This window comes from Triticum aestivum, chromosome 1A (assembly GCF_018294505.1).
Source record: "Triticum aestivum cultivar Chinese Spring chromosome 1A, IWGSC CS RefSeq v2.1, whole genome shotgun sequence".
In the NCBI taxonomy this organism is placed as follows: domain Eukaryota; kingdom Viridiplantae; phylum Streptophyta; class Magnoliopsida; order Poales; family Poaceae; genus Triticum; species Triticum aestivum.
Genome location: NC_057794.1, coordinates 110,958,501 through 110,985,202, shown reverse-complemented (window position 1 = coordinate 110,985,202; position 26,702 = coordinate 110,958,501). Strand labels below are relative to the sequence as shown.

Sequence of the window (26,702 nt, the reverse complement as noted above, 5' to 3'; positions counted from 1 at the left end):
GAGCATGCGCCTAGTACTTTGTTTCGATAACTAATAGATTTTTGCAATAAGTATGTGAGTTCTTTATGACTAATGTTGAGTCCATAGATTATACGCACTCTCACCCTTCCACTATTGCTAGCCTCTCTTGTGTCGTGCAACTTTCGCCGATACCATAAACCCACCATATATCTTCCTCGAAACAGCCACCATACCTACCTATTATGGCATTTCCATAGCCATTCCGAGATATATTGCCATGCAACTCTCCATCATTCCATTTATTATGACACGCTCCATCATTGTCATATTGCTATGCATGATCATGTAGTTGATATCGTATTTGTGGCAAAGCCACCATTCATAATTTTTTCATACATGTCACTCATGAGTCATTGCACATCCCGGTACACCGCCGAAGGCATTCATGTAGAGTCATATTTTGTTCTAGGTATCGAGTTGTAATTCTTGAGTTGTAAGTAAATAAAAGTGTGATGATCATCATTATTAGAGCATTGTCCCATGTGAGGAAAAGATGATGGAGACTATGATTCCCCCATAAGTCGGGATGAGACTCCGGACGAAAAAAAAAGAAAGAAAAGAAAAAAAAAGGCCAAAAAAAGAGAAGGCCAAAAAAACAAAAAAAATGAGAGAAAAGAGAGAAGGGGCAATGCTACTATCCTTTTACCACACTTATGCTTCAAAGTAGCACCATGATCTTCATGATAGAGAGTCCCTTTTGTTGTCATTTTCATATACTAGTGGGAATATTTCATTATAGAATTTGGCTTGTATATTCCAATGATGGGCTTCCTCAAAATGCCCTAGGTCTTCGTGAGCAAGCGAGTTGGATGCACACCCACTAGTTTCTTTTATTGAGCTTTCATACATTTATAGCTCTAGTGCATCCGTTGCATGGCAATCCCTACTCACTCACATTGATATCTATTGATGGGCATCTCCATAGCCCGTTGATACTCCTAGTTGATGTGAGATTATCTTTTCCTTTTTGTCTTCTCCACAACCACCATTCTATTCCACCTATAGTGCTATGTCCATGGCTCAAACTCATGTATTGCGTGAAGATTAAAAAAGTTTGAGAACATCAAAAGTATGAAACAATTGTTTGGCTTATCATCGGGGTTGTGCATAATTTAAATATTTTGTGTGGTGAAGATAGAGCATAGCCAGACTATATGATTTTGTAGGGATAGCTTTCTTTGGCCATGTTATTTTGAGAAGACATGATTACTTGGTTAGTATGCTTGAAGTATTATTATTTTCATGTCAATATTAAACTTTTGTCTTGAATCTTATGGATCTGAATATTCTTGCCACAATAAAGAGAACTACATGGATAAATATGTTAGATAGCATTCCACATCAAAAATTCCATTTTTATTATTTACCTACTCGAGGACGAGCAGGAATTAAGCTTGGGGATGCTGATACGTCTCCAACGTATATTTAATTTTTGATTGTTCCATGCTATTATATTATCTGTTTTGGATGTTTATGGGCTTTATTATACACTTTAATATTATTTTTGGGACTAACCTATTAACCCAGAGCACAGTGCCAGTTCCTGTTTTTTCCTTGTTTTAGAGTATCGCAGAAAAGGAAAATCAAACAGAGTCCAATTGACCTGAAACTTCACAGAACTTATTTTTGGACCAGAAGAAGCCCACGGAGTATCGGAGATGGACCAGGAGAGTCCCGGGCTGCCCACGAGGATGGGGGGCACGCCCACCCCCCTGGGCGCGCCCCCCTTGCCTCGTGGACAGCCCAGAGATCCACCGACGTACTTCTTCCTCCCATATATGCTCATATACCCTAAAAACATCGGGGAGCACAATAGATCGGGAGTTCCGCCGCCAGAAGCCTCCGTAGCCACCGAAAACCAATATAGACCCGTTCCGGCACCCTACCAGAGGGGGAATCCCTCTCCGGTGGCCATCTTCATCATCCCAACGCTCTCCATGACGAGGATGGAGTAGTTCTCCCTCGGGGCTGAGGGTATGTACCAGTAGCTATGTGTTTGATCTCTCTCTCTCTCTCTCTCTCGTGTTCTTGAGGTGATACATCTTGATGTATCATGAGCTTTGCTATTATAGTTGGATCTTATGATGTTTCTCCCCCTCTACTCTCTTGTAATGGATTGAGTTTTCTCTTTGAAATTATCTTATCGGATTGAGTCTTTAATGATTTGAGAACACTTGATGTATGTCTTGCGTGGGATACCCGTGGTGACAATGGGGTATTCTATTGATCCACTTGATGTATGTTTTGGTGATCAACTTGCGGGTTCCACCCATGAACCTATGCATAGGGGTTGGCACATGTTTTCGTCTTGACTCTCCGGTAGAAATTTTGGGGCACTCTTTGAAGTACTTTGTCTTGGTTGAATAGATGAATCTGAGATTGTGTGATGCATATCGTATAATCATACCCACGGATACTTGAGGTGACATTGGAGTATCTAGGTGACATTAGGGTTTTGGTTGATTTGTATCTTAAGGTGTTATTCTAGTACGAACTCTATGATAGATCGAACGGAAAGAATAGCTTCATGTTATTTTACTATGGACTCTTGAATAGATCGACCAGAAATGATAACTTTGAGATGGTTTCGTACCCTACAATAATCTCTTCGTTTGTTCTCCGCTATTAGTGACTTTAGAGTGACTCTTTGTTGCATGTTGAGGGATAGTTATGTGATCCAATTATGTTATTATTGTTGAGAGAACTTGCACTATGTGATCCAATTATGCTATTAGTGACTTTAGAGGCCTTGTTTCCTAGCATTGCAATACCGTTTTTGCTCACTTTTATTATTAGTTACCTTGCTGTTTTTATATTTTCAGATTACAAAAACCTATATCTACCAACCATACTGTACTTGTATCACCATCTCTTCACCGAACTAGTGCACCTATACAATTTACCATTGTATTGGGTGTGTTGGGGACACAAGAGACTCTTTGTTATTTGGTTGCAGGGTTGTTTGAGAGAGACCATCTTCATCCTACGCCTCCTATGGATTGATAAACCATAGGTCATCCACTTGAGGGAAATTTGCTACTATCCTACAAACCTCTGCACTTGGAGGCCCAACAATATCTACAAGAAGAAGGTTGTGTAGTAGACATCACGATGATCTGAAGACAAGTCTAATAAAGCGGGTCAGTGATGGTTCCACAATTTCAATTTGGCAGGACAAGTGGATTCCTGAAACTGTATCCATAACACAAATGTTTAGACTAGCAAATACGACAATCTAGCGGGTAAGCGAGTTGATCGATATTGACAATTGGACGTGGCATCAAGAGCTGGTTCGTGATTTTTTTCTGGTACCAGATGCTACGACAATCTTGAATATACCTTTGCGCAATGGTGGTGGAGAAGATTTTCAAGCCTGGGCCTTTGAACCTACAGGAAGTTATACTGTCAAAACTGCGTACTGTGCTCTCGTGAATCAAAAAGAGATTTCAGCTCGAGATGAAGGTGCAGTTACAGGTACCTCACAGACTGAACGACAGCTATGGACTTCACTGTGGGAACTCAAAGTGATCCTTAAAGTGTGGGTTTTCTGGTGGCAAGTGTTGAACAATATCTTGTCAGTGAAAGAAAACTTGAAGCGAAGACATATCAAGGAGATCGATCGCTGTAACGTGTGTCTTGCGATTGGGGGGGGGGATTTAGTGCATGTTCTGATCCATTGTACGCATGCACATCGATTCTGGCATGAAGCACATGCCTTGTTCGATTTCCGCTTGCCGAGGCTGCACCCTGACACATGGTCACGGGATATTATTTGTGACAGACGGTTCTCGGACAATGAGCGAACAAAAATTGTTAGGGTGATGTGATCGATATGGCACTCCAGAAACAGATGGGTACAGGACCATGATCAACTTGACCCAGGTAATGTTGTAAGGAGAGTTCGGAAGGCCCTGGCCTTGCTTGAGCTTCCTCAACAACATGCATCCATACTACCAGGTCACGGCTGGAGGCTTCCAGAGCAGGAAGTGATCAAAATAAACTGTGATGGGGCAATCAGTTTTGATGAGGGCAAAGGAGGTGTAATGGGTGTTGCTCGATCAGCCACTTGTCTTCTCGGAGCTTGGTGCAAACCACACGAGAGGGTGACTGATCCCCTGATCATGGAGACGCTCCCGCTCCGTGAGGGCGTTATTTTCGCCAACCTACAAGGCATACCACATGTGATATTGGAGACGAACAGCTTGGCGTTGGTAAACCTGTGAAATTCTCGCCGCACAGGTCGCTCTGTTGTGACCCCGATACTAGATGAAATTGAAGAGCTATCCTTAGTTTTTGGTACATTTGTAGTTCAACATGTATCTAGATCAGCTAATTTGCCGGCTCATTTGTGTGCTAAGCATGCTTGCTCACTCATGGTAACCAAAAGTTGGCTGGACTCTACCCCTTGTTCTTGATCAGTAGTCTCATTGCAGACTGCCGCATGAATGCCTTTGTTGAATAAAAGCTCTCAAAGTTTCCCGGAAAAAAAACTAGACGTGATAAACGACATGATCAGAATATATTGCACCGGAAATATAGGAACATAAATGATGAATCATTTGTATTCAGAACCAATGCATTACACGTGTGGAACCAGTTTTTCCTGATCTGAGCGGATTTTTTTTCCCTGATGTGTATAGTGCTGATTCATTTTGCAGGAAATCCAGGCCGCCTATACTGTTGCTAGCAAGGCAGACAGTGTTGCAAACACTACCTCACAGGCATGTTGCAAAATCAAGGGCCGGCCTGAAGTGGGCCGTGCGTGTCTGGCCCGGAACAGCAGCGGCAGGCAGGAAGGAAGAAGGACCGAAGGAGCAGTACCAAACGTCACCGGCGGCGATGCCCAGCGCGCCACCCGTCTCCTCCGCCGTCTCCAAGCTCCACTCGCGATGCCACTCACTCTCCACCATACAGCAGCTGCACGCCCACATCCTCCACCACCACCCCCCCTTCCCGTACAACCACTTCCTCTCCAAGCTCCTATCCATCTCCTCCTCCTCCGGCGCCACCACCAGCGCCGCCGCCGCCGACTACGCGCTCCTCCTGCTCGCCTCGCACCCGGCCCCCACCGCCTTCTCCTTCAACGTCGCCCTCCGCTTCTTCGCCGCCTCGCGCCCACACACCTCCCTCCAGCTCTCCCTCCGCATGCTCCGCTCCGCGCTCCGCCCTGACGCCTACACGCTGCCATTCCTCCTCCTCGCCGCCGCACGGTGCCCCGCGCCCGCCTTCGCCGTCTCGGCGCACGCGCTCCTGCAGAAGCTCGGATTACAAAGCCACGACCACACCGTCCACTCCCTTATCACCATGTACTCCAACCTCGGCCGCCCCCGCGCCGCCCGCAGGGTGTTCGACGGAATCCTCCGGCGGGACGTCGTCTCCTGGAACTCCATGATAAAGGCGTACCAGGCGGCGGGGATGAAGGACGACGCGGCGCGCATGTTCCGCGCGATGGTCGCCGAGGGCGCGGTGGCGCCCAACGCGGTGACCGTGGCGGTCGTGCTCGCGGCGTGCAGGGACGCCGGAGACCTGATGCTTGGCAGGTGGTTGGAGGACTGGGTGAGGTCTGCGGGGATGGAGGTGGGATCGCTCATCGGCTCGGCTCTCGTTGGGATGTATGAGAAGTGCGGAGAGATGGCGGAGGCGAGGAGAGTGTTCGATGCCATCGCTGACAAGGATAACGTCGCTTGGAATGCCTTGATCACTGGGCAAGTATCCATAGATCCACTTCGGTCCTCATTTTGAAATAATCTCTCATGAATGTAGTCTTATCTGGCGGGCCTGATCATTTGTCTATGGTGTGTATGATAACGCAGGTATGCACAGAACGGCATGTCAAAGGAAGCCATTTCCTTATTCCACAGCATGCGGCAAGCAGGGGCACGTCCAGATAAGATAACCTTGGTAGGGGTGCTCTCCGCCTGTGCTGCAGTTGGAGCTCTGGAGCTAGGCACCGAACTCGACAGCTATGCCTCACAAAGAGGCTTCTACGGCAATGTCTATGTTGGGACTGCTTTAGTGGATATGTACTCAAAGTGTGGAGATCTTACCAGAGCCATACAAGTGTTTGAGAAATTGCCATGCAAGAATGAAGCTTCATGGAATGCCTTGATTTGTGGTCTTGCCTTTAATGGGCGAGGCCATGAAGCTATTCGGCAGTTTGAACTGATGAGGAAGGAGGAAGGGCTCCGGCCGGACGATATCACTTTCATAGGAGTACTTTCTGCTTGTGTGCATGCAGGGTTACTGAAAGACGGCCGGCGTTGGTTCGATTCCTTGACATCTGAGTTCCAAATCATTCCCAAGATCGAGCACTACTCCTGCATGGTTGATTTATTGGCACGTGCCGGACATTTAGAAGAAGCATGGGATTTCATTGAGAAGATCCATGGTAAGGCGGATGCGGTGATGTTGGGGGCTTTGCTTGCTGCTTGTCGGAAATGCAAAAATGTTGAGGTCAGTGTCAAGGTCATCAACAGGATCATGCTGCTGGAGCCCTCAAACTCGTGGAACTACGTGGTTTCATCCAAGATATATGCAAGCTCAGATAGATTAGATGACTCTGCACGGATGAGAGGGCTGATGAGAGAGAGAGGTGTCAGCAAAATTCCAGGTTGCAGCTGGCTTGAAGTTAGCGGCAGAGTTCTTGAATTCTATGCAGGGGATGAACCACAGCATGGTGCGGAGGATATGTATCAACTCCTCGACATGCTTGTTGATGAGATGAGACTGGAGGGATATGTTCCAAATCTTGATCTGGTTTAACACACAACCAGATGCAGATCAGCCTCAGTATTGCAGTCATACGTGAAAGAAAGGAGGTGACTCTTATTTTTTTCTCAGAGGAGCAGAAACATCTGCTGAAATGCTGAATATAAATGTTGGATTGCCAAGATGGAATATTGTTTTGCATTCCTTCTCTATGACTGGATACCCGGATCGAACCAGGTCTATTTTGAATCACCTATCAACAGAGATCTTTGAATTTTATGGCACCATGCTTAGTCATGTGCAATGGTTGGCTGCTTGAGCTGTGTCTATGAAAATACCTGATTCAGTTGTAGCCACCCTTGAAACTTTCAAGAGCCGATTTCAATTCGCCAATGGAGTCAATTGGTTTTGCGAGTTGTCAGAGCATGCTATATAATCACGAATATGGAAAACCATAAAGTGTCATATAAATTATTACATTGTATCATCTTCTGGCTGAACATATTCAAGACTCTAGTCTAAAAGAAAAATGAATTGGCACTCACCTAATGTTGGTGTTTTCGGAAAAATAGCATTCCAGGTGGAGTGGAGATGGGATCCAGAGGAGCTACGTTTGCTCCAAGTCAGCATTCATGCAGATTTTTTGGGGGGTAAATTCTTCAGGTAAGAATGGCATTACTGGTTTTCCCCTAATTGTCTGTGTAGATTGTAGACTTATCTTTTAAAATTGTTGCAGAGGTCAGGAGCTGGGATGTTCTTACTGCCAGTATCATCTTACATCGGTGACTATGAACAATCAATTCTTCGAAGAATGGATTGAGACAGAACTCTTTCAATCAAATACTTGTAGGGACAAACGAAAGAATGAAGGTATAATTGTGGGGTCCATTTGCCAGTCTAAAAATCCTGTACAAGTATTTTGTACTGCAAAACAGACCAAAGTATGTATCCTATACTATTTTGCTTGTTTCCAACCATGTGCGATTCTAGAAATCGATAGAATTCCCAGGGAAACCTTCTGGTTCACAATCTTTGAGTTTCTGTATCAGAGAAGACTTGTGCAATGCGCGGCCTTCGGTACCATACAACATCAGCATCTTCTATTTGTGCTATAGCTGGGTTGCCGTATAGTGTTTACGACTTCCATGTCAATACTGGATTATGCATGTTTGCCTTATTATACAAAAGTTATATATCCTGTTGCAATATTGGGTGGGTTTATGTCCGTTGCGTGTTTTTTCACTGAATAGATTGTACGCATAATCTTGGACTGCCACTTATGCCGTCCTGGTGACTTGGGGACCAGTATGCGCTCGTGATCCTTTTTCCTTGGACAATCCGGTATGTGCTCATATCGGTATGTGCACTTTCTAGTGTCGACCAGTAATCGGATCGCTGCTCGTTTCGATGTTGACACAGAATCTTGAAGAACATAGTCCCTTGTGAGTCTACAACAACAACAACAACAAAGCCTTTAGTCCCAAGCAAGTTGGGGTAGGCTAGAGGTGAAACCCATAAGATCTCGCAACCAACTCATAGCTCTGGCACATGGATAGCAAGCTTTCACGCACCCCTGTCCATAGCTAGCTCTTTGTCGATACTCCAATCCTTCAGGTCTCTCTTAACGGACTCCTCCCATGTCAAAATCGGTCGACTCCGCCCTCTCTTGACATTCTCCGCACGCTTTAGCCGTCCGCTATGCACTGGAGCTTCTGGAGGCCTGCGCTGAATATGCCCAAACCATCTCAAACGATGTTGGACAAGCTTCTCCTCAATTGGTGCTACCCCAACTCTATCTCATATATCATCATTCCGGACTCGATCCTTCCTCGTGTGGCCACACATCCATCTCAACATACGCATCTCCGCCATACCTAACTGTTGAACATGTCGCCTTTTAGTCGGCCAACACTTCGCGCCATACAACATTGCGGGTCGAACCGCCGTCCTGTAGAACTTGCCTTTTAGCTTTTGTGGCACTCTCTTGTCACAGAGAATGCCAGAAGCTTGGCGCCACTTCATCCATCCGGCTTTGATTCAATGGTTCACATCTTCATCAATACCCCCATCCTCCTGCAACATTGACCCCAAATACCGAAAGGTGTCCTTCCGAGGTACCACCTGGCCATCAAGGCTAACCTCCTCCTCCTCACAGCTAGTAGTACTGAAACCGCACATCATGTACTCGGTTTTAGTTCTACTAAGCCTAAACCCTTTCGATTCCAAGGTTTGTCTCCATAACTCTAACTTCCTATTTACCCCCGTCCGACTATCGTCAACTAGCACCACATCATCCGCAAAGAGCATACACCATGGGATATCTCCTTGTATACCCCTTGTGACCTCATCCATCACCAATGCAAAAAGATAAGGGCTCAAAGCTGACCCCTGATGCAGTCCTATCTTAATCGGGAAGTCATCGGTGTCGACATCACTTGTTCGAACACTTGTCACAATATTATTGTACATGTCCTTGATGAGGGTAATGTACTTTGCTGGGACTTTGTGTTTCTCCAAGGCCCACCACATGACATTCCGCGGTATCTTATCATAGGCCTTCTCCAAGTCAATGAACACCATATGCAAGTCCTTCTTATGCTCCCTATATCTCTCCATAAGTTGTCGTACCAAGAAAATGGCTTCCATGGTCGACCTCCCAGGCATGAAACCAAACTGATTTTTGGTCACGCTTGTCATTCTTCTTAAGCGGTGCTCAATGACTCTCTCCCATAGCTTCATTGTATGGCTCATCAGCTTAATTCCACGGTAATTAGTACAACTCTGAACATCTCCCTTGTTCTTGAAGATTGGTACTAATATACTCCGTCTCCATTCTTCTGGCATCTTGTTTGCCCGAAAAATGAGGTTGAAAAGCTTGGTTAGCCATACTATCGCTATGTCCCCGAGACCTTTCCACACCTCAATGGGGATACAATCAGGGCCCATCGCCTTGCCTCCTTTCATCCTTTTTAAAGTCTTCTTCACCTCAGACTCCTGGATGCGCCGCACAAAACACATGCTGGTCTCATCAAAGGAGTCATTCAGTTCAATGGTAGAACTCTCATTCTCCCCATTGAACAGCTTGTCGAAGTACTCCCGCCATCTATGCTTAATCTCTTCGTCCTTCACCAAGAGTTGGCCTGCTCCGTCCTTGATGCATTTGACTTGATGGTCTCTTGTGAGTCTATCTCACAAAAATAGCATTGATTGATGGTCTCTCTTTTTTGGGGCGTAAAAGCATTGATTGCTGATGATAACACAAGCAACAAAATTGGGTCAAGCAGAAAAGAGAGCGCAACGGACAAGGGAATGAAAGGACCAAATCTCTTTCATGCAGTCGGTAGTGGGAGCATTTGCATATTCAGGCACGCATGGCAGACGTCCTGCTGCTGCCGCGTCCACTTCTATTTTTAGGGCATCAGATTCTACCTCATCCCAGGCCAATGGAGATTGCCGTAACCAGACGGATTCCCCCACTCAGAATCCAATCCAACAAACGTACTACACCAAACAACAAAACCCTCAATTCCACCCCGCAAGGCAGCGCAGGCGTCAAGGCTGATTCAGGTCTGGGTGTGATCTTTCTCCCTCTTTCTCTGAAGAGATGGGGGGCGCGGCGTCGAGGCTCGCCGCCCCGATAAAGCACCGGCGGGTGGAGAGGGAGCTGGACAACAAGGTGGCGGAGGCGCTGCGGGAGCGGGCCAAGGCGAGGAAGAAGACGTTCCGGTCGGTGAACAGCATCACCATGCGCCTCCCTCGCTTCAAGGACGGCCTCAAGGACATCCGGGACGTCTTCGACCTCTACGGTACGTAAGAGCAGAAGCCACCATGCTAAGTTTAGCACCCATGGAGCTTCGGAGTTTGCATGCATTAGAAGTGTGAGCTGTCCAACTTTCAGACACGGACTCCAACGGGACGATCGACAACGAGGAGCTGCGGAGCTGCCTGAGCAAGCTCGAGGTGCGGATGTCGGAGAAGGAAGCCGACGACGTGCACCGCTACTGCGACGTCGACAGCCGCAAGGGGATCCAGTTCCAGGAGTTCGTCGTCCTCATCTGCCTCATGTACCTGCTCTTCGGCCCAAACGTCACGCGCCGGGTAGGGTAACCAACCAACCACATCTTCCTCCTGGCTGTCTGACAGGAGAATTCTTCCTGACTTCAATGGTTCACTGATGAAGCTTGTTCTATCTGGTTTGTTGTCAGGTTTCCGAGTTCGAGTCGGACAAGCTCAACTACATCTTCGACGAGCTCATCGACGCCTTCCTCTTCTTCAACAGGGACGGCGACGGCAAGGTGACCAGGAAAGACGTCACCCAGAGGATGAACGAGGAGTCTGACCGGGAGAGGACGCCCACCCACATCACCACACAGCTCTTCAGTCAGTACTCTTGTGCTGCCCCCTTTATTTCTTTTCCATGCATATAAACAAGATTCATGTGAAATTCAAACAGAAGCAGACTATAATATGTTGGTGCGTGTACCTTGTTGCAGAGGAGATGGACCTGAACAAGAACGGCAAGGTGAACCTCAAGGAGTTCCTCTTCTCCATGATCAGATGGGCAGGGCTCGAGCCCGAGGAAGGAGATGAAAGCAACGACACTTCTCTGTAGTGTAGTTTAGGCTTCTTCCCCTCATCAGTTTGTCAAAAATATAAGCAATCACCATTTGCAAGTTAATCCTACATGTTTTATGACAAAGCACCGTCTGTTATGGTGTCATTAGTTAACCTCAGATGTTCAGGGCAGATGGAACTTCATGTATACACAGCAGACAGCATAGTGGCCAAGAGACTGCATCCCGAAAGTTTGTATAGTATGTAATAATGACCATTAATTTTATGGAACAATACAAATTTGCATCATCAATTCAAAGAAATCATCATGTAGGGTACAAAAACGATCTGTCTACATTTCCTCAGAATACCGAACAAAACTGAGAGCCCGCGTGTCATGTAACCGAGACAGGGAAGACACGCCGGACAAATTACATCAAAACTCCAGCAGAGTTATCAAGCGCCTTCTTGGCGATCTTGAATTTGCCAGCCAACTCCTTCCCTGCGTCTTTGGCGATCACATGCTGTCGGACGAACATCACGATTCCATCTCTCAAGAGCTCGAGCTCCGGGTTCCCAGCGATACGGGTAAAGACGTTCCACATAAGCGAGTCTTCTTTCTGCATCAAGGTCTCAAACATCATCCTGAAATGCATGGTCTTTTTGGGGGTCATCTCCACTGGGTTCGCCAGGTTGACAACCTTCAGTGTTGCTAGCGACAAGGAGAAGTTTGCGAGCATCTCTGCAACTAGTTTTGCAAGGTTCATGGACCGACTCAACTCCATCTCATCTAGCTCCTTAAAACGGTCCCAGATGCAGTACTGCAATGACACCAAAATAAAATAGGAATACACAAATGTTAAAATTGATACAAGTCTGATATCAATTTATCTTCATGCACACATGTTGCATCTATTAAATATCTACGAGTATATGTTAAGGAAAAGGTATACTTGCTCCGCAAACGAAGCAGTAAAGCACTAACTTGTGAGGCAGAATACCTTTACTGTAGTCTATAGATATGGAAAATTATAAGAATGCAATGTCATACCTGTAAACTGAACTTATGATTCTTATCATGGCTGCATAGCTTGGAGGCAAGGACTGTGTAATATTTATTGAAAGTCTTTTCTTGCAGACAACAGTCAACAATGACTCTCATAATTTCTCGATCCTGCACAGCAATAGAGAGAAAAAAGTTAAATAATATTGACACACGTACACACAGAAAACAGCATCTCGCAGGAAAAAAAACAATGCAGACCTGCTTCCCAGATAGGTCCAGCCTCAGGATCTTGTCAAAAGCGTCTACATAGTCTTCAGCGCTCATTATGATGCAAAAGATTGCTCTTCGTATATCTGTGTTCATCCGCTGGGCGGCTGCAAGCTGAACCAGTTTCTGTGCCTCTACAACCTCCTTGCTGATAACTGCTGCAACATCTTCAACATTGCCTGCTGTGGACGATACATCCCCTGACAACCACCACTGCCCTTTTTTCTCAGGATCCAACAGCTTACTCCATTTTAGCCCGCGCAAGAGGATATCTTCTGACTTTAGCTGCAGGCAAGCAAAAACAAAACAAATTATTAAATGAGCAGGAAAAGGTTTCTGTTCAGGCATCGGGAGATGAAGTTCTGGTACAAACCTTTTGAAGCCACTTTTTTACACGGGTATGCTGTGAAGGATCCTCTTTGGACCTTTTCTTGTTGTTCTTAATGTCACATATCGTCTCAAGCATAAACTCCATCTGCATGGCAAGTTAAACCAGATACAAAACTTAAAACTACTCCAACTTGAATTACTTTTTAAAACAGGTGCATAAAACAAGGCAACTCACTCGTTTACTATGTAGATCTGCTTTTCCATCTTCTCGGCCAGCTGAGCGCAATTTGGACTGCCTTACCGAGTTCTGAATGCTGAGTACAAAATCTTTCATTGCACCTGGGTCATCTCCCCGCAGCTTCATTCCACAGCCTGTCCACAAAGATAAAAACATATCCCGAGTTTCACTCAGAAACAGAATAACATGGGATGGTTCTATGACAGATTAACAGTTATTATGGTGTAAGATGAGTAAGGCATTGCAAAGGTTCTTTTTTTAAGCATGGAAAGACATTATAAATGCTACATACACTGCAGGATGGTTAACACTGTTGAGACATCCAGCTCTGTCAAGCGCTCACTCAGCACTGAGAGAAGATCATACACAAGATCGCTGCAACAATAAACAAAATCATCAGAACTTACTCTGACATGTTTATATAAAAAAGAGCACGCTATAGGTTCCAGTGAGACCACAGACCATGCAATGACGTCGAATATGCACAAATAAGAGAAAAGTAACATAAGATTTCTCACTGATAACCCATCGTCTTTTGAGTGCTCATCCTGTCACCAAGGGACGAAAAACTAACATAAGGAAAATATAACTAAACTGGAAACATCAAAAGATAAACATGATTTAAGTATCCTGAAACAAAGCAGATACATAGCAAGGCAGAAGGGATGGAGATATATTTAGGTAGAAAGAGACATGTAAAAGGTCCTTGTGTTATCTTAATCAGAATAGTCATACCTCAAAAGATTTCGCAAGAGAGGAAAGGATTTTGGCACTAAAGTCCATACCAACCAAGCATGTCATACCAGCAATAAAGGCTGCAAATACAGCAGCATACCTGCACAAATGAAACAACATATTTCATTAGTTCAGTTCACCAACCTCCTACCTTAGTAGAGTAGCATAACAAACAGAACAGAAGGTTTTCCCAAATGAAAGCTTTAGGATACCAATCCTTTCCAGTTTATCATCTGCCTACACATATGTCTTAAGGTTGATCCCTCGAACTCATTCTAAAATGATTACACAGAACCATTTTGTTAAAGTCTTCATTTTTCAACAAATATTGGAACTTTTAAGCTGTGAGCATGCTAACATAATAACCAAATAAATGTGACTTATACGGAAGATCCTTAACTGTTCGTTTCCACGAGGTCCCCGGGAACAACTTGCCAAAACTTCATCACCAATTAACTGACAGCCAACACCTCGTGGAACCGACTGTTAACAGATAAATAGGAATAGAACCAGAAGTACTAAGTCATTAATCAAGCTAAAACAGAAGATCTGAAAGAAGCTTCGCAATATAGTATTAGAAGGAAAAAAGGGGGAAGATATAGGACTATACACGAAAAATTGCAGCAACTTCCTGAGTAATAGACTCCACATTGGACTCCGAAAGCCTGTTCAGAAGTCCTGATGTATACAGGAAATGAAACCATCCATGAGAATATGGTTCCAAACAAAATGGATAGAATGATAAGGAAATCAGAAATGTGTTGCATAAAACTGAAAAAAAAGGGATAGAATTGGAAGTCACACCTCTCACTCTCCGGCGTAACAGAGAGATTTCTTCTGATTCTGAACTAGAAATAGCACGGAGACTAGGAGGTACATACTTCGCCTTTGACACCGGGGGTGTTTCAACCACATTAGGCTCTTCATCCTCAGATTCGTGAACTGATACATCACTTTCTTCAGCCATTTCCACACCTCCACCACCTGGTTCCTCCGAAGCATCGTCCTTCACTTTCTTATTTTTCCTCTTTTTTTTCTTCTTGTCTACCTTATTATCATCCACTACCTTCCCACTGCCCTCCTCCATGGCATCATCTTTCACATTCTTATTTTTCCTGCTCCGTTTTTTCTTTTCTGGTTTAGTATCTTTTGTTTCACCATCCGAACCATAGTCACCGCAAAATCCGAGGTCCGCAAAAAGATCGTCCATACCATCATCTGGACCTCCCAGCTTTCCTTTTTTCACCCTGAGCTTTTTTGCAAGCTTCTTCTCCATCTCCAGATCCTCCTCTCTGCCCACGGCAGCACCACCCATCTCCATTTCAAGATACTCCTGGAATTTGGACTTGGGCTTGTGGCTATCCTCAGGCTCCCTCCTCCTCTTCTTGGGTTCTTTCTTTGGTTTTACCTCCTCTGCTGGACTAGGTTCCATGGACACCACTGTCGTCTTCTTATTTTTGCCACCCTGAATCAAGATAATTCCACCCGTCAAAATTAAAATCTTAATCTACCAAGAAATGACTGATACTCTTCTCTACTTTCTTTTAAAGATTTCGGTGCGCTCACCTGGTGCTGAACCCAAGAGAGAAACCGCAGCTTGTGCTTCTCCGATCTCGCTTCCTTTCGCTTCTCCTTGCGAGACTTCTGCTCTTCCTTTCCTGAGGAAAAGAAAAAAAATACCAACAGAACAGACGGCGCTGTAAATTCACCACAGGACATGCCCGCCTTTACTGAAGATTATAGCAACAATACCAGGAAGAAATTTACCAGTCATGATTTCTCCTCCAATCTGATCCACGCTCCTGCCCTCCTTGCTTGCCACTCAGTCAGAGCTGGTAAAACAACCACAGATGATTAGCATCAGTGGGTTTTTTCTCCCTGTTATTTCTTCTGCTGAAATCACTTTCTTAATTATCAGGATTCCTTTATCCAGGTTTTCCATAATGTAGAAAGCATGATTTGTGTCACATGATGCCGCAAACCGGATACATGATTTCATACTGTTGTTTACACCTGTTAGTGGCAGACCCAGCAATTAAATGGAGGGTGTGCACACTCCAAAAGAAAAAAAAAATCAACCTAATCCAAGTGCCATACTACACTATTTGGCAAAACATAACATAAACAGCTGAAACAAGGCTCACAACATTGTAGTTTAGGAAATAAATTCCAAATTTCTTGAAATTGCCTGATTGGGGTTCATGTGAGCTCCTCTTACAAACATCCAATTTCTCATTGCACGGTTGGCTACTGGACAGCAGTGGCGGAGCTACAAACGAACTGTTGCGTGGGCCAAGCTAAAGAAGAACGTGAAAATTTTCAAATTCTGAACGTTGTCATTAGTAAGTAACCTCTGTTCCCATTTGTTACAAGATGAAAAGTGAGTAGATATAAACAAAAGAAGCTATACCAAAATACGTGCGGCGTGGGGTCGTGGGTCGGCCAACTCGCCGTCCGCGTGCTGCTGTGTGCCGGTGGGCTGGTCGTCCGTGGGCGGTGGGCAGCGGGCGATTTGTGCCGCTGGCCAGTGGCGGCGCCGCGGGGGCCGGCGGCTGCTGTGGCGATCCGGCGGCTTGGACGAAAGGTTAGCGAGCAGGCGGCGGCGGGGACGATGGATAGAGAAACCCTTCGGCCCCGCTTGGTTCGCCGTTTTGGGGCCCAATACACCTGTAAACTATACCCCTGTGAAATAAAAACGGGTGGGCTTCACATTTATTTTTTCAGGGGTGGGTGGGCTTCGCATAAGCCACTGGAACGGGCGCCCGTATATCTCGCCTTCAGCGAGACGGCTCGAGTTAGGCCGGCCCAGGCGCACGGGAACATTCAGCCTGGTCTTCAGTTTTGTTTTTATGCGCGTTTTTTCGTTTTTTTATTTCCACTTAATTGCTTTTATACATCCAAATACTCTAAAAATATATTTCACAAATTACTCTACATAAAAAATTTAAAAATGTTTACCAAGAATTTAAAAATGTCAAATGTGCATAGAGAAATTTTTTATCACATATACAAAAAATGTATGCAGAAAAAAATGTATGAAACAATATGAGCATGTATTTTAAAATAATTAATCAAGAATTTGAAAACTGCTTGAAAATGTTACTCAAGACTTTGGAAAATGTTAAATGTGTATAGAAAAAAATGTTGACCATGTATAAAAAATGATTATTTTTATCACATATGTAAAATAGTTAATCAACCATGTTAGAAAATGTTGAAAATATTTTAAAAATGTTAATCAAGCATTTGAAAAATGCTAAACGTGCATAGAAAACATGTTGACCATGTAATAAGTAATGATGATTTTTTATCATGTACTCCCTCCGTCCCTAAATATAAGTCTTTTTATAGATTCCAATATTGACTACATATGAAGTAAAATGAGTGAATTTAGACTTTAAAATATTCTATAACATCCGTACATAGTCTATATTGAAATCCCTAAAAGACTTATATTTAGAAACGGAGAGAGTATATAAAAATGTTAATCAACCATTTGAAAAATAGTTGAACAAGTATTTTTAAAATGTTAATAAAACATTTGAAAAAAGTTAAATGTGTATAGTGAAAATGTTAACCATGTATTAAAAATATGATGAACACTTTGATCATGTATATAAAAAAGTTAATCAAGCATTTGAAGAAAATTGAACAAGTATTTGAAACAAATTTATCAAGCATTCGAAACATGTTTAACGTGTATAGATTTTCTTTATCATGTGTTAAAAAATAATTTTGTATTTGAAAAATGTTAATCATGAATTCAAAAATATTTAAAAGTGTGTATAGACACAATGTTGACCATGTATTCAAAAAAATGTTAATCTTGTATTTGAAAAATGTTAATTAATACTTAAAAATATGTATGGAAATTCTTTGACCATGTATTCAAAAAAGGGCAAATTTGTAATAAAAAATATTAAACATGCATCAGAAAAAAAAATTTGACATATACAAAAATGCAGAGTGAAAATCAAAAGAAACATAAGAAAAAACAACACACACAAAAAGAGGAGAAATAAGAAAACCAAGCAAAAACAAAAAATTGATGAGAAACGAGAAAGAAAGGAACAAAACTTTAGGAAAAAGGGATAAAAGAAAAACCCAATGAAAATTGAAAAATAAATAAAGAAAAAATGAAAAAGAAAGAAAAAACAAATTAAAAAGGAGAAAAAACCGGTGAAGAAACAAAATGGAAAAAACTTGAAAAAAAGGGACAAGAAAAGAGTGAAAACCCATATCATTTCGACTTAAGTAGTCCCGCCTTTAAATAGCACCAACTCGTGCCAAGCGCAGTTTCTTGCAGCGTCTCCTATCGACTAGAAGACTTGACACATGCATCGTGGCTGTCGTGGATGAGCCGTGTCGCACCGCACCTCCCATGCCTGCGACAGCACCATTTGCCTTCAACGTTTGCGTGCCCGCGCCCTGCCGACGGAGAAAGAAGTCGGCTTCATGGAGATCGACGAGGCTGCTTCCAGCATGTTCGTGTCCGCTGCCATCATCGAGGAGAGGGAGAACATGGGAGCTTGTTGCCGCTTGGGTTCCATGAAGGCCACGGGTGTCCCTGTTCCCTCTGGCTAAAGCACATTTCAGCGATTCTACTACGATGAGCGGTGCTGCCGGACATGGGGAAGCGAGCCGCCCTTTGCGTTCAAGCATATACCTCCAGGGCTCACAGTAGTCCGATGAGCGGGTTGACAGACATGGGGAAGACAATGAAGATCCGCCGCGAGCGGCCATAGACTTGAGGGTATTCGTGTTGTGAGATCGGAAATCCGCCGTAGCCAGCCGTAGACTAGTTTTCCTTAGTCCGGAATAGTTTTAGTTGAAAATCGTCCAAAATGTAATGAATTTCATATGATTTTATATGAAATCTGTTGCGTTTGCATGAATTTCTTACGATTAGTCCCAACAATGCTTGAAATGTATGATGGCAGCGTTGGATGCCCGGCTCCCGCACCAATGTACGTGTACTGATCCTCTCCTGTCTGCGGACAGATGCTAGAGCAAAATTACGGATCAATGTTAGAGATGGCCTAAGGCACGACGACGACACACTCCTGGCCGCGATGGTGACTCGCTCGTGACCTTGTTGACGACGTTGACCGACAGCCTTTACTTGACGGTGATGGCGACTCACTTCTGCTCCAAGTGGCCTCCTCTGATTTGCCAAGGTATCCCCTCCTCCTCTTCCCCCCTTCCCGTTCTTAGTTGGGGGCAGAGTGCACCTCCTTGGCGACATGGTCGTCCAGCTTGGTGATGATGAGTCCGAACCCTCTTATCAGTTACAACCGGATTTACGACCAACGAACCAAGCACATCTTATATCTTATACAATAAAAAAAATACATGCGTGTATCAGTATTTTGTTGGGGCCTTGTAAAATATAGTCACAGCCGGAAAAGAAATCCAACAATCCAATCAAGGCCTCTTCCGTTCGGGGAAGGGTTTCGCTTTTGCAGGCAAGCCCCCGACTATCTGCCAGTCTCCACCCACCCCCCAGCCAGAGACCGCGAGCACGATCTGTCCGTTGCTTCGAAAACGGACGGCCGCGATCCCTTCCGTCGCCTCAGCGGGCGCGAGTTTCGGCAGTTCTCCCGGCTCTGTTTCCCTCCCAGCCTCCCAGGAGAGAGAGAGGCAGAAGCGGCGCCTAAACCCCACTCCGACTCCCGAATCCCCCGGGGAGAGGAAAAAGCCCTCATTTTTTGTCGCCGGATCCCCCGTCCGCTTCCTCCTTGCCCCCCGCTGCACCTCCACGAACCATCGCGGAGGCGCCGCCGCTCTTGGAGTCGCCCCCCGCCCACGCCCCCGCAGATCTCCGGCGGACCCCCTGGTACGGCGGTTGTGTTTTTTATTGTTCCTTCGGTTCTTTCCCCAAATGTGTGTCCCCCATCTATCTTTTCTTCTGTTTTCTTATTATTGTGGTGCTATTAAACGGATGAGGGTCTAGGGTTGGTGTTGATTGGTGAGGCGTGTGTGTGCAGATTCGTGGCTGTCTCGCCATGGACGGCGGGGAGACCCAGGTCGTGGACGACGGAGGGACGCCGCCATTGGGTGAGGTTCCTGGTTTTGTTCTTTCCATGAGCGGTTCGTGTAAATGTGCTGACCTTAGGTTTGTGGCCGCTGCGAATAGGGTCTCCTGTTAGCTCCGGCGACACGACCCAGAGCGGGGGCGAGGAGGATGACAACGGTCTGAGATTAGGGTCTCCAGTTAGCTCTGGTGACACGACGCAGAGCGGGGGCGAGGACGATGGCGACGCCGGTGTGCTGTATGGCGAGACGCAGCCGCTGGACGACGACGAGGAGACCGAGGCGGTTGATGATGAATTTGAGGGGGAAGGGGAGGAGAGGATGTCTGAAGACACGCAGGTGGTGGAGGACTCAGAGGATGATGCCCGTGGCGTCGCTGGGCAGACGCAGGCAGTAGAGGAGGAGGAAGTGGAAGATGGTGACAGCACGGAGGATGAAGCTGGTGATGGGGATAGGACCCAGTTGGTTGAAGAATGTGAGGTTGAGGATGGTGGGAGCGGCGAGACCCAGTTGGTCGAGGAATGTCAGGAAGAGGAGAGAGTAAATGATAGCAGCGATGATGAGGCTGCTGTTCAACAGGGGACGACCCAGTTGGTCGAGGAATGTCAGGAAGAGGAGAGGGTAAATGATAGCAGCGATGATGACGCTGCCGATCAACGTGGGATGACCCAGTTGGTTGAAGACTCGGATAAAGAGATGGGTGATGATGGTGATGATGAGTTGAGCCAGGGCACTCAAGTGCAAAGTGACGATGATGGCCTGCCAAATAATGAGACAGATGTGAAGGATTATGCCGAGGATTCGGTAGATTCTGATGCTTCCACGGAAGAAGAAGCTGACACAGGTTAGTTATCACTGGCTAACTATGCCTTTCTAGTCACATAGCTCCACATTGTCTCTGTATAATGTAAGATTCCATTAAAGTTCATTCTGGGATGTTCAATGTGCACCTTGCGGTCATTGTCCTGCGATTTTCAATAGTTATCCATGAACAGATGTGCAAAGTCAGAAGTCATACATTTGGTTGCAAACTGTACTCTGACTCAGTTGAAAATGTGGTCCCATCACGTTTTTGTTCCTGATGTTTGTTACTCCTGGCAAAGAGGTGATTAAGCTTTAGGTCTCTTGCAGTTATATCCATGATTTATTTTTTGTTGCTACAAGAGAAGTAACATGACAAATTATTGTCATTAGTAAAAAAAAAGTTCTTAATACCTCTAGTTTAACATGATAAAGATTTGCACACTTTCATTGGTTTAACCTTACTCGCCGGAGATCTTGCCTATGCTTGTATCTAATAGTTCTAGCTACTCCAAGGGTAATGCAAGTATCAGCAATTAGGCACACCATTTCTTAAGTACACATGAATGTTTTTGGACACACAAGTAATGTGGTAATTGGATCTACTTGAATATGGTTTTCTCTGGCTTTTCATCCAGAAATTTTCCATTTTGCAAAATTCTAGGCCAATAGGCTCTTGTTATACACATGTGATGTTCTGTGGGAAGCATGCTCAGTCCTGGTTGATCCTTATATTGTGAATGAAGGCTTGTAAATCATTAGTGTATTTTGTTGTTTTTCATTCAATACAGATGCCATGATGTTACACAAATCTGATACTCAAGACATCCCTTGGTCGTCAAATTTATTTTCCTGAATTAGAACATGAAGAACATTTTTGTTCATATCTTAACCTTAGTTTCCCTACTAAAATTGTAGCAATAAACTGAAATCTAGTTTTTTTTTTGTTTTCTAACATGCTCTCCTGTGACAAACATGTGATCTTGCCACAGTCAGAAGTTTGGGACGAGGGAAAAGGCATGATTCGACCAATGGAACATTTCTCCGAACGGAAATTGTAGACAACTCTACCTCGTGTAATGCGTCCTTTGGTGATTGCCCAGGTCGTGGGATTGATGACGGGTCTTTTGGTTATGTACAGAGCCATGAAAAAGATGGGAGTAAAAGCAAAGGCAGGTGCTCAACAGCAAAGAAGCTTTTTGCTGACACAACGAACGAAGAGAATGAAATCAAGAGCAGGTGTTTGGCTGGACTAAGCTATCTCGGATCACAGGAGCCTGGTGAGCTATCTCAAGCAAATGCTTTGGACTTTGTGGAAGGGTTGATCTCAATTAATGGCGGCATATCGTCTCAAGAACCAACACCAAAAAAATTAGAAAAAGCAAAGCCACCTGTTTCAATTAAGATGGGAACTTTACTATTGGCTGAGAAGGTTGACCGGCATAGAAGTTCCAGAGGAAAGGCAGAAGTCTTTGCATGGGTGGATAGTCGCGAGGATGATGGCGGAGGTGATTTTTTCAGGAAAAACAAGGATATCTTGTTGCAACAATCAGCTGGCAGAGGGAAATCAGACATTCCCAGGCCAAAGAAGTGCTCCACAAAAATTGCACCTCCTGACAAGAAAATAATAGAGGGACGCAAAAGGAGAACGAAGTCCAAACTTTGTGACAAGACTGAAACTTTACCTTCATCGGATTCGAGACTACTCAAAAGTGAGGTGAAGAGTAAGATGGCTTCTAGAAAAAGGACTAAGAAAAACCTTTTGAAAGACTTGGATGATCATCTATCAACTGCCAAACCTATTGAAAGACAGCAGGAAAAGGTCAGTGTGGATTTGCATGATGTTGGTCAGGATACTCAAATGGCTATCGAAGCTATAGAAGCACTGGCACAAAGTTCCCCTGCTGAAAACTTGTCAGCCGAAGTTGAACCTCCAGTGAAGAGAGATCTGAGAGTTGTATCTAAAGTAGAAAAAAGTAACCCAAAGAGTGACCCTCCTAGAAAGAGAACCAGCAGCGTCCAGGAAGGTGTCACGACACGTTCTAAAAGAATAAAAGTAACTGAGATGAACCACAAACCTCAGAAAGACGTGCGACAAAATTTAGAAGATCGTGCAACAAAGACGAAACATAAGCAGGCAAAGCCAGTACCACAGAAGAATAAAGTTACGAAGATAGTTGATGGAAATAAGTATGACAGTACACCTATTGCTCATCGAACAAGGCACACTGGTAGAAATAACCTCTATGAGTCTCCTGAGTTATGTTCTAATAAGAACTTAAAGAAGGCCACTGTTGGAGAAGTAAGAAATAACCATAGTGAACATGTACTCGAGAGACCGATGATTAGTGAGAGAACCGCAGAATATGGTTCGGATTCTGTGTTAAAAGAAAACACAGAGAATACATGTGCAAATAATGCTCAGGGTCTTCAGCAAAGTACTGATGCAAGCATACGGCATACCGGTGCAAATGTTGCTCAGAACCTTGAACCATTAAGAGATGAACCAACAACTCATGTCTTCCGCAGAGAGCCCTCATCTCACCCCAAACAGAGAAGAACACCTACTGCAGTGGTACAGGCAAAGGCTCCTGCAGTTACCGAGGCTGCTACAGGTCATGATGTACAACCAGAAGTGACAAGGCCATCCAAGAAAAGACGGATTTTTATTAGCAGTTCAGAACTGCTAACGTATGCAAGGAGGGAGCGCTCTGATTGCAGATCAACTTCTTTGCTGTCTAGTATTATCACACAATCATCAGCTGCTTCTCCTGTACTTGATTCTTCATCGGGAGTTAACAGCAAAACTTCTCGTTTTAGTACCTCTGATCGGCGACAAAAGAAACCACCCGGTGTTAAGGATGCAAGCAACTCACCAAAATGTAACTCTCCAGTTCCGAATAGTGCCCTGAAAACACCTTCTAAAGTGGTAAACAAATTGTCGCCTGCTTTCAGTCCTCTAAATCCATCGAAAGCTTCGAATAGGAGCTTGTTGAAATCCTCTGTTGCCAAAGAGCTGCTGGAGTTAGATCCTGAAAATGCTCTACCAAGTCGATACCGAAAGGATTCTAGAAGAAAAGATATGACCAGTTGCAGTATTATTTTCAGCCATCATTTGGATGAGGATGTGATCAAGCGTCAGAAGAAGGTAGCTACTATATTTCTGTGTTGGTACATTCTAGTCATTAATTATTTGAAATGAGGTATAATTGTAACGCTATGTTGTAGATCTTGGCACGCTTAGGAGCCCATGAAGCACTTTCCGTTGCAGATGCAACACATTTTGTGGCGGATGGTTTTTACCGCACAAAGAATATGCTGGAGGCAGTTACACGTGGCAAACTGGTAGTGACATCAATGTGGCTTGAAAGTTGTGGAGCAGCAGGCTGTTTTGTAAACGATAAGAAGTATATTCTGAGGGATGCCAAAAAGGAAAAGGAGATGGGTTTCAGCATGCCTATATCACTGGCCTCAGCTTGCAAGAGTCCTCTGCTGTTGGTAAAGTGAATTGTATAATTTTCTTTTGCCTCAGTCTTTCCTAGATCGTTTTCTAATTATATTTATTAAAAAAATGTAGGGGAAAAGAGTGTTTGTGACACAAAATGTGAAGCCAAGTCGGGAGGTGGTGACAAGCTTGGTTTCCGCATCTTCTGGGCAGGTTATTGCCATATATTCTTTTTGAAAAATACTTGATGTTCTTTGTGTTAAATGGCATGTTTACATTGGCTGGATGATATCTAGAATCAGATGTATAGGATCTGCTTGGAACCATTTGCTAGTGTCAATTTTGCAGTCTGTATGGTAATGTCATGTGAAACCAATAAGCCTATTCTGTTCATGAATAAAGCCGTCAAAAAAATATTAGCTGGCTATCAGGCCAAATGTTTGATTAATCTTTTTGTACAAAAGGAAGATTATTTTTACTTATTTAGGTACTCTGCTTTTAGGATTCATGAAGTTACACAAAACTGCAGATCTTTACTCATTCAGGTACTCTGGTTTTAGGGTTCATTAAGTTCCAGAAAACTGCAGAATGTTTTACTTATTTAGGTACCCACAAAGTTCTTGATTTGCAGAAAGATGCAGTTCTGTCCTTTAACTTTGTGGATTTTGTGCAGCCATTGGAGAGGATGGGTAGGTCCATAAGGAAGGAAAAGGAAGCACCAGATGACCTACTGGTCATCTCATGTGAAGAGGACTACGAAACATGCGCTCCACTCGTCGAGAAAGGTTATGATTAGTTATATCGTATATCTCACTCTGCTCCATATTTTGTCGTCCAGAATCAGAATCTGGACTGCCAGCTTATGTAAAGATGAACCTGCAGGTGTTGATGTTTTCGATGCGGAGCTTCTGCTGAACGGTATAGTCACCCAGAAGCTCGATTACGAGAGGTTTGTGACGAAACCCTGATGCTAGGCTTGTTTCAAATAATTTAAACTTGAATTTTCCCTTGATAGATGACCAAAGCCGTTGTTTGTTGATCTGCATGCAGACACCGCCTTTTCTTGGACCGTGTGAAGCAGACCCGCTCGACGAGGTGGCTGAAAGACGGTGCCCACGGGCGGTTTGTGCCCGTATCGAAGAGTTGATACCATAGCAGTGTAAATGTATGATGTGGTACAGCCCATGCCTGTTTTATGCCCATCCTCGAGTTCTAGCTCGGTTGTGATTAAAATCTGTAAGTTGTAGGGTGTTTATATGTGTCTCGGTTGCTTTAAACCTTTGTTTGCATGCATCTTGGTCACGCTTGTAGCTGCTCATGAGTTATGATGGCCAGTTTCTAATGGCTGCCTTGATCCTCCTCTCTTAATACCCCCTCTGTTTTTATTTACTCTGCATATTAGCTTTGACCTAAGTCAAACTTTAGACCAAGTTCATCGAAAGCAATCTAAACTTTCACAATTAAAAATATATGTGGTATGAAAATATACTGAATGATGAGTCTAATGGTATTGACTTGGTATTGTAGATGTTTTATTTTTTGTATAAACTTGGTCAAAGTTTAGAAAGTTTGACCTGAGACAAAGCTAATATGTGAAGTAAATAGAAATGGGGGAGTAGTTATTATGGTGAAGTGGCAATCACATGAAAACCCTCACTGATAACTAATTCATCTTGATGTTCTCACTGATACCTAGTCGATAACGAAGCTGATAATTCCATCCATTTTTGTTGGGGCAGTTTTAACTTGTTCATTGAGAAGTGATCTAGCTTCTGAGATACATGACATTCTTTAAACTTGATCTTTTCCTGTTCTTCTCGGCTGGACCCTATAAATCCTTGTTCGGTTACACCCCTTCTCAAAGGGATTGAAGAGGATTGGAGGGGACTTTAACTTGTACTCCGTAGGAGATTTAATCCCCTCCAATCCATGCCCTTCCCCTGAATTCCCTGTCAACCGAACAAGGTCTTAAGGTTGTCTCTGGAACCAAACACTATATCACTCGGGAATGCATCGAGGAACTACGGGTGTGTTTGGTTCAGGAACGAAGTGTAATGGAATGGAATGGTTCCGTTCCACGGGAATGGAATGGTTCCATCTCTGTGTTTAGTATGAATAATGAGGTGGAATGGAATGGTTACGTCTCAATGTTTGGTTGGTGGAATGGAATGGAATGAAAAATATTCAAATTAGTGTTTACTTTTTGTCAATATATGCAAAATTGATTGTATTTTGAGAAGCATTTCATTTAAATTCCAAAACAACATTTTCTTTTTCTTTTCATCACCACTAATTTGTAATTTGCTTCACAAATATTCCAATAAAACGACATCATTAGTCTATATATAATTTTAATGCACAAATTTACAATTGCAAAAGGCAAAAGAAAACATGTGCAAATAGACAACGAAATTTGTCATCAATCTCAATAAGCATGTACAAATAGACAGAACAATTGCAAAAGGCAAGAACCGCTGCTGGCACCCAAGCCGGCCGCCGTCGCCCGCCAAAAAAAAGGGCACTGCTAGGATTCGAACCAAGTACCTCTCCAGTCAAAGAACACC

General features: G+C 44.1%; 4 protein-coding genes across 7 annotated transcripts; 3 read left to right on the top strand and 1 right to left on the bottom strand.

Annotated features, from left to right (window-relative positions):
* The first annotated feature begins 4,142 nt into the window (after nt 1–4,142).
* Nucleotides 4,143–6,793, top strand: LOC123159775 (pentatricopeptide repeat-containing protein At2g34400). Its single transcript, XM_044577884.1, has 4 exons — nt 4,143–4,232; nt 4,330–4,397; nt 4,680–5,726; nt 5,835–6,793. Exons 1-4 carry the CDS (start codon nt 4,143–4,145, stop codon nt 6,781–6,783), a joined length of 2,154 nt encoding a protein of 717 aa, XP_044433819.1. The 3' UTR covers nt 6,784–6,793.
* Nucleotides 6,794–7,103: 310 nt separating this feature from the next.
* Nucleotides 7,104–11,596, top strand: LOC123039512 (probable calcium-binding protein CML22). Its single transcript, XM_044462652.1, has 6 exons — nt 7,104–7,392; nt 7,466–7,599; nt 10,332–10,535; nt 10,628–10,827; nt 10,935–11,109; nt 11,223–11,596. The coding sequence occupies exons 1-6, from the start codon at nt 7,259–7,261 to the stop codon at nt 11,339–11,341; spliced, it is 966 nt and encodes a 321-aa protein (XP_044318587.1). The 5' UTR covers nt 7,104–7,258; the 3' UTR covers nt 11,342–11,596.
* Nucleotides 11,536–16,534, bottom strand: LOC123039495 (nucleolar MIF4G domain-containing protein 1). 2 transcript variants are annotated; one of them, XM_044462647.1, is made up of 14 exons: nt 16,270–16,534; nt 15,627–15,691; nt 15,426–15,517; nt 14,664–15,324; nt 14,470–14,537; nt 14,260–14,342; nt 13,860–13,959; nt 13,587–13,672; nt 13,417–13,499; nt 13,122–13,258; nt 12,930–13,031; nt 12,548–12,841; nt 12,335–12,457; nt 11,536–12,104 (listed from the first exon to the last, which is right to left on the bottom strand). In XM_044462647.1, exons 2-14 carry the CDS (start codon nt 15,631–15,633, stop codon nt 11,715–11,717), a joined length of 2,226 nt encoding a protein of 741 aa, XP_044318582.1. In that variant the 5' UTR covers nt 15,634–15,691; nt 16,270–16,534; the 3' UTR covers nt 11,536–11,714. The 2 variants fall into 2 exon arrangements, with proteins under 2 accessions (XP_044318582.1, XP_044318576.1); XM_044462641.1 differs by having other exon boundaries at nt 13,417–13,672.
* A 2,935-nt stretch (nt 16,535–19,469) lies between these two features.
* Nucleotides 19,470–25,572, top strand: LOC123039477 (mediator of DNA damage checkpoint protein 1). Of its 3 annotated transcripts, XM_044462634.1 has the most exons (10): nt 19,471–19,695; nt 19,847–19,916; nt 19,996–20,736; nt 21,686–21,750; nt 21,835–23,841; nt 23,922–24,191; nt 24,271–24,351; nt 24,812–24,923; nt 25,021–25,087; nt 25,189–25,572. In XM_044462634.1, the coding sequence occupies exons 2-10, from the start codon at nt 19,865–19,867 to the stop codon at nt 25,283–25,285; spliced, it is 3,492 nt and encodes a 1,163-aa protein (XP_044318569.1). In that variant the 5' UTR covers nt 19,471–19,695; nt 19,847–19,864; the 3' UTR covers nt 25,286–25,572. The 3 variants fall into 3 exon arrangements, 2 of the variants coding, with proteins under 2 accessions (XP_044318569.1, XP_044318564.1); XR_006417950.1 differs by lacking the exon at nt 25,189–25,572 and adding an exon at nt 24,641–24,683 and having other exon boundaries at nt 19,470–19,695; nt 21,686–23,841; XM_044462629.1 differs by having other exon boundaries at nt 19,472–19,695; nt 21,686–23,841; nt 25,189–25,571.
* The last annotated feature ends 1,130 nt before the right edge of the window (nt 25,573–26,702 follow it).

Excerpts from the sequence above, each read along its gene's own strand:
- LOC123159775 (XM_044577884.1), top strand. The coding sequence starts at position 4,143 with ATGGAGACGCTCCCGCTCCGTGAGGGCGTTATTTTCGCCAACCTACAA. Across the intron at positions 4,233-4,329 it reads AGACGAACAGCTTGGCGTTG|TTCAACATGTATCTAGATCA; the intron begins GTAAACCTGTGA and ends GTACATTTGTAG. Across the intron at positions 5,727-5,834 it reads TGGAATGCCTTGATCACTGG|GTATGCACAGAACGGCATGT; the intron begins GCAAGTATCCAT and ends ATGATAACGCAG.
- LOC123039512 (XM_044462652.1), top strand. The coding sequence starts at position 7,259 with ATGAATTGGCACTCACCTAATGTTGGTGTTTTCGGAAAAATAGCATTC. Across the intron at positions 10,536-10,627 it reads GGACGTCTTCGACCTCTACG|ACACGGACTCCAACGGGACG; the intron begins GTACGTAAGAGC and ends TCCAACTTTCAG. Across the intron at positions 11,110-11,222 it reads CATCACCACACAGCTCTTCA|AGGAGATGGACCTGAACAAG; the intron begins GTCAGTACTCTT and ends ACCTTGTTGCAG.
- LOC123039495 (XM_044462641.1), bottom strand. Across the intron at positions 13,960-14,259 it reads GGACCTCGTGGAAACGAACA|GTATGCTGCTGTATTTGCAG; the intron begins GTTAAGGATCTT and ends TCATTTGTGCAG. Across the intron at positions 12,105-12,334 it reads ATCATAAGTTCAGTTTACAG|TACTGCATCTGGGACCGTTT; the intron begins GTATGACATTGC and ends GTGTCATTGCAG.
- LOC123039477 (XM_044462629.1), top strand. The coding sequence starts at position 19,865 with ATGGACGGCGGGGAGACCCAGGTCGTGGACGACGGAGGGACGCCGCCA. Across the intron at positions 20,737-21,685 it reads GGAAGAAGAAGCTGACACAG|TCAGAAGTTTGGGACGAGGG; the intron begins GTTAGTTATCAC and ends ATCTTGCCACAG. Across the intron at positions 24,924-25,020 it reads CGCTCCACTCGTCGAGAAAG|GTGTTGATGTTTTCGATGCG; the intron begins GTTATGATTAGT and ends ATGAACCTGCAG.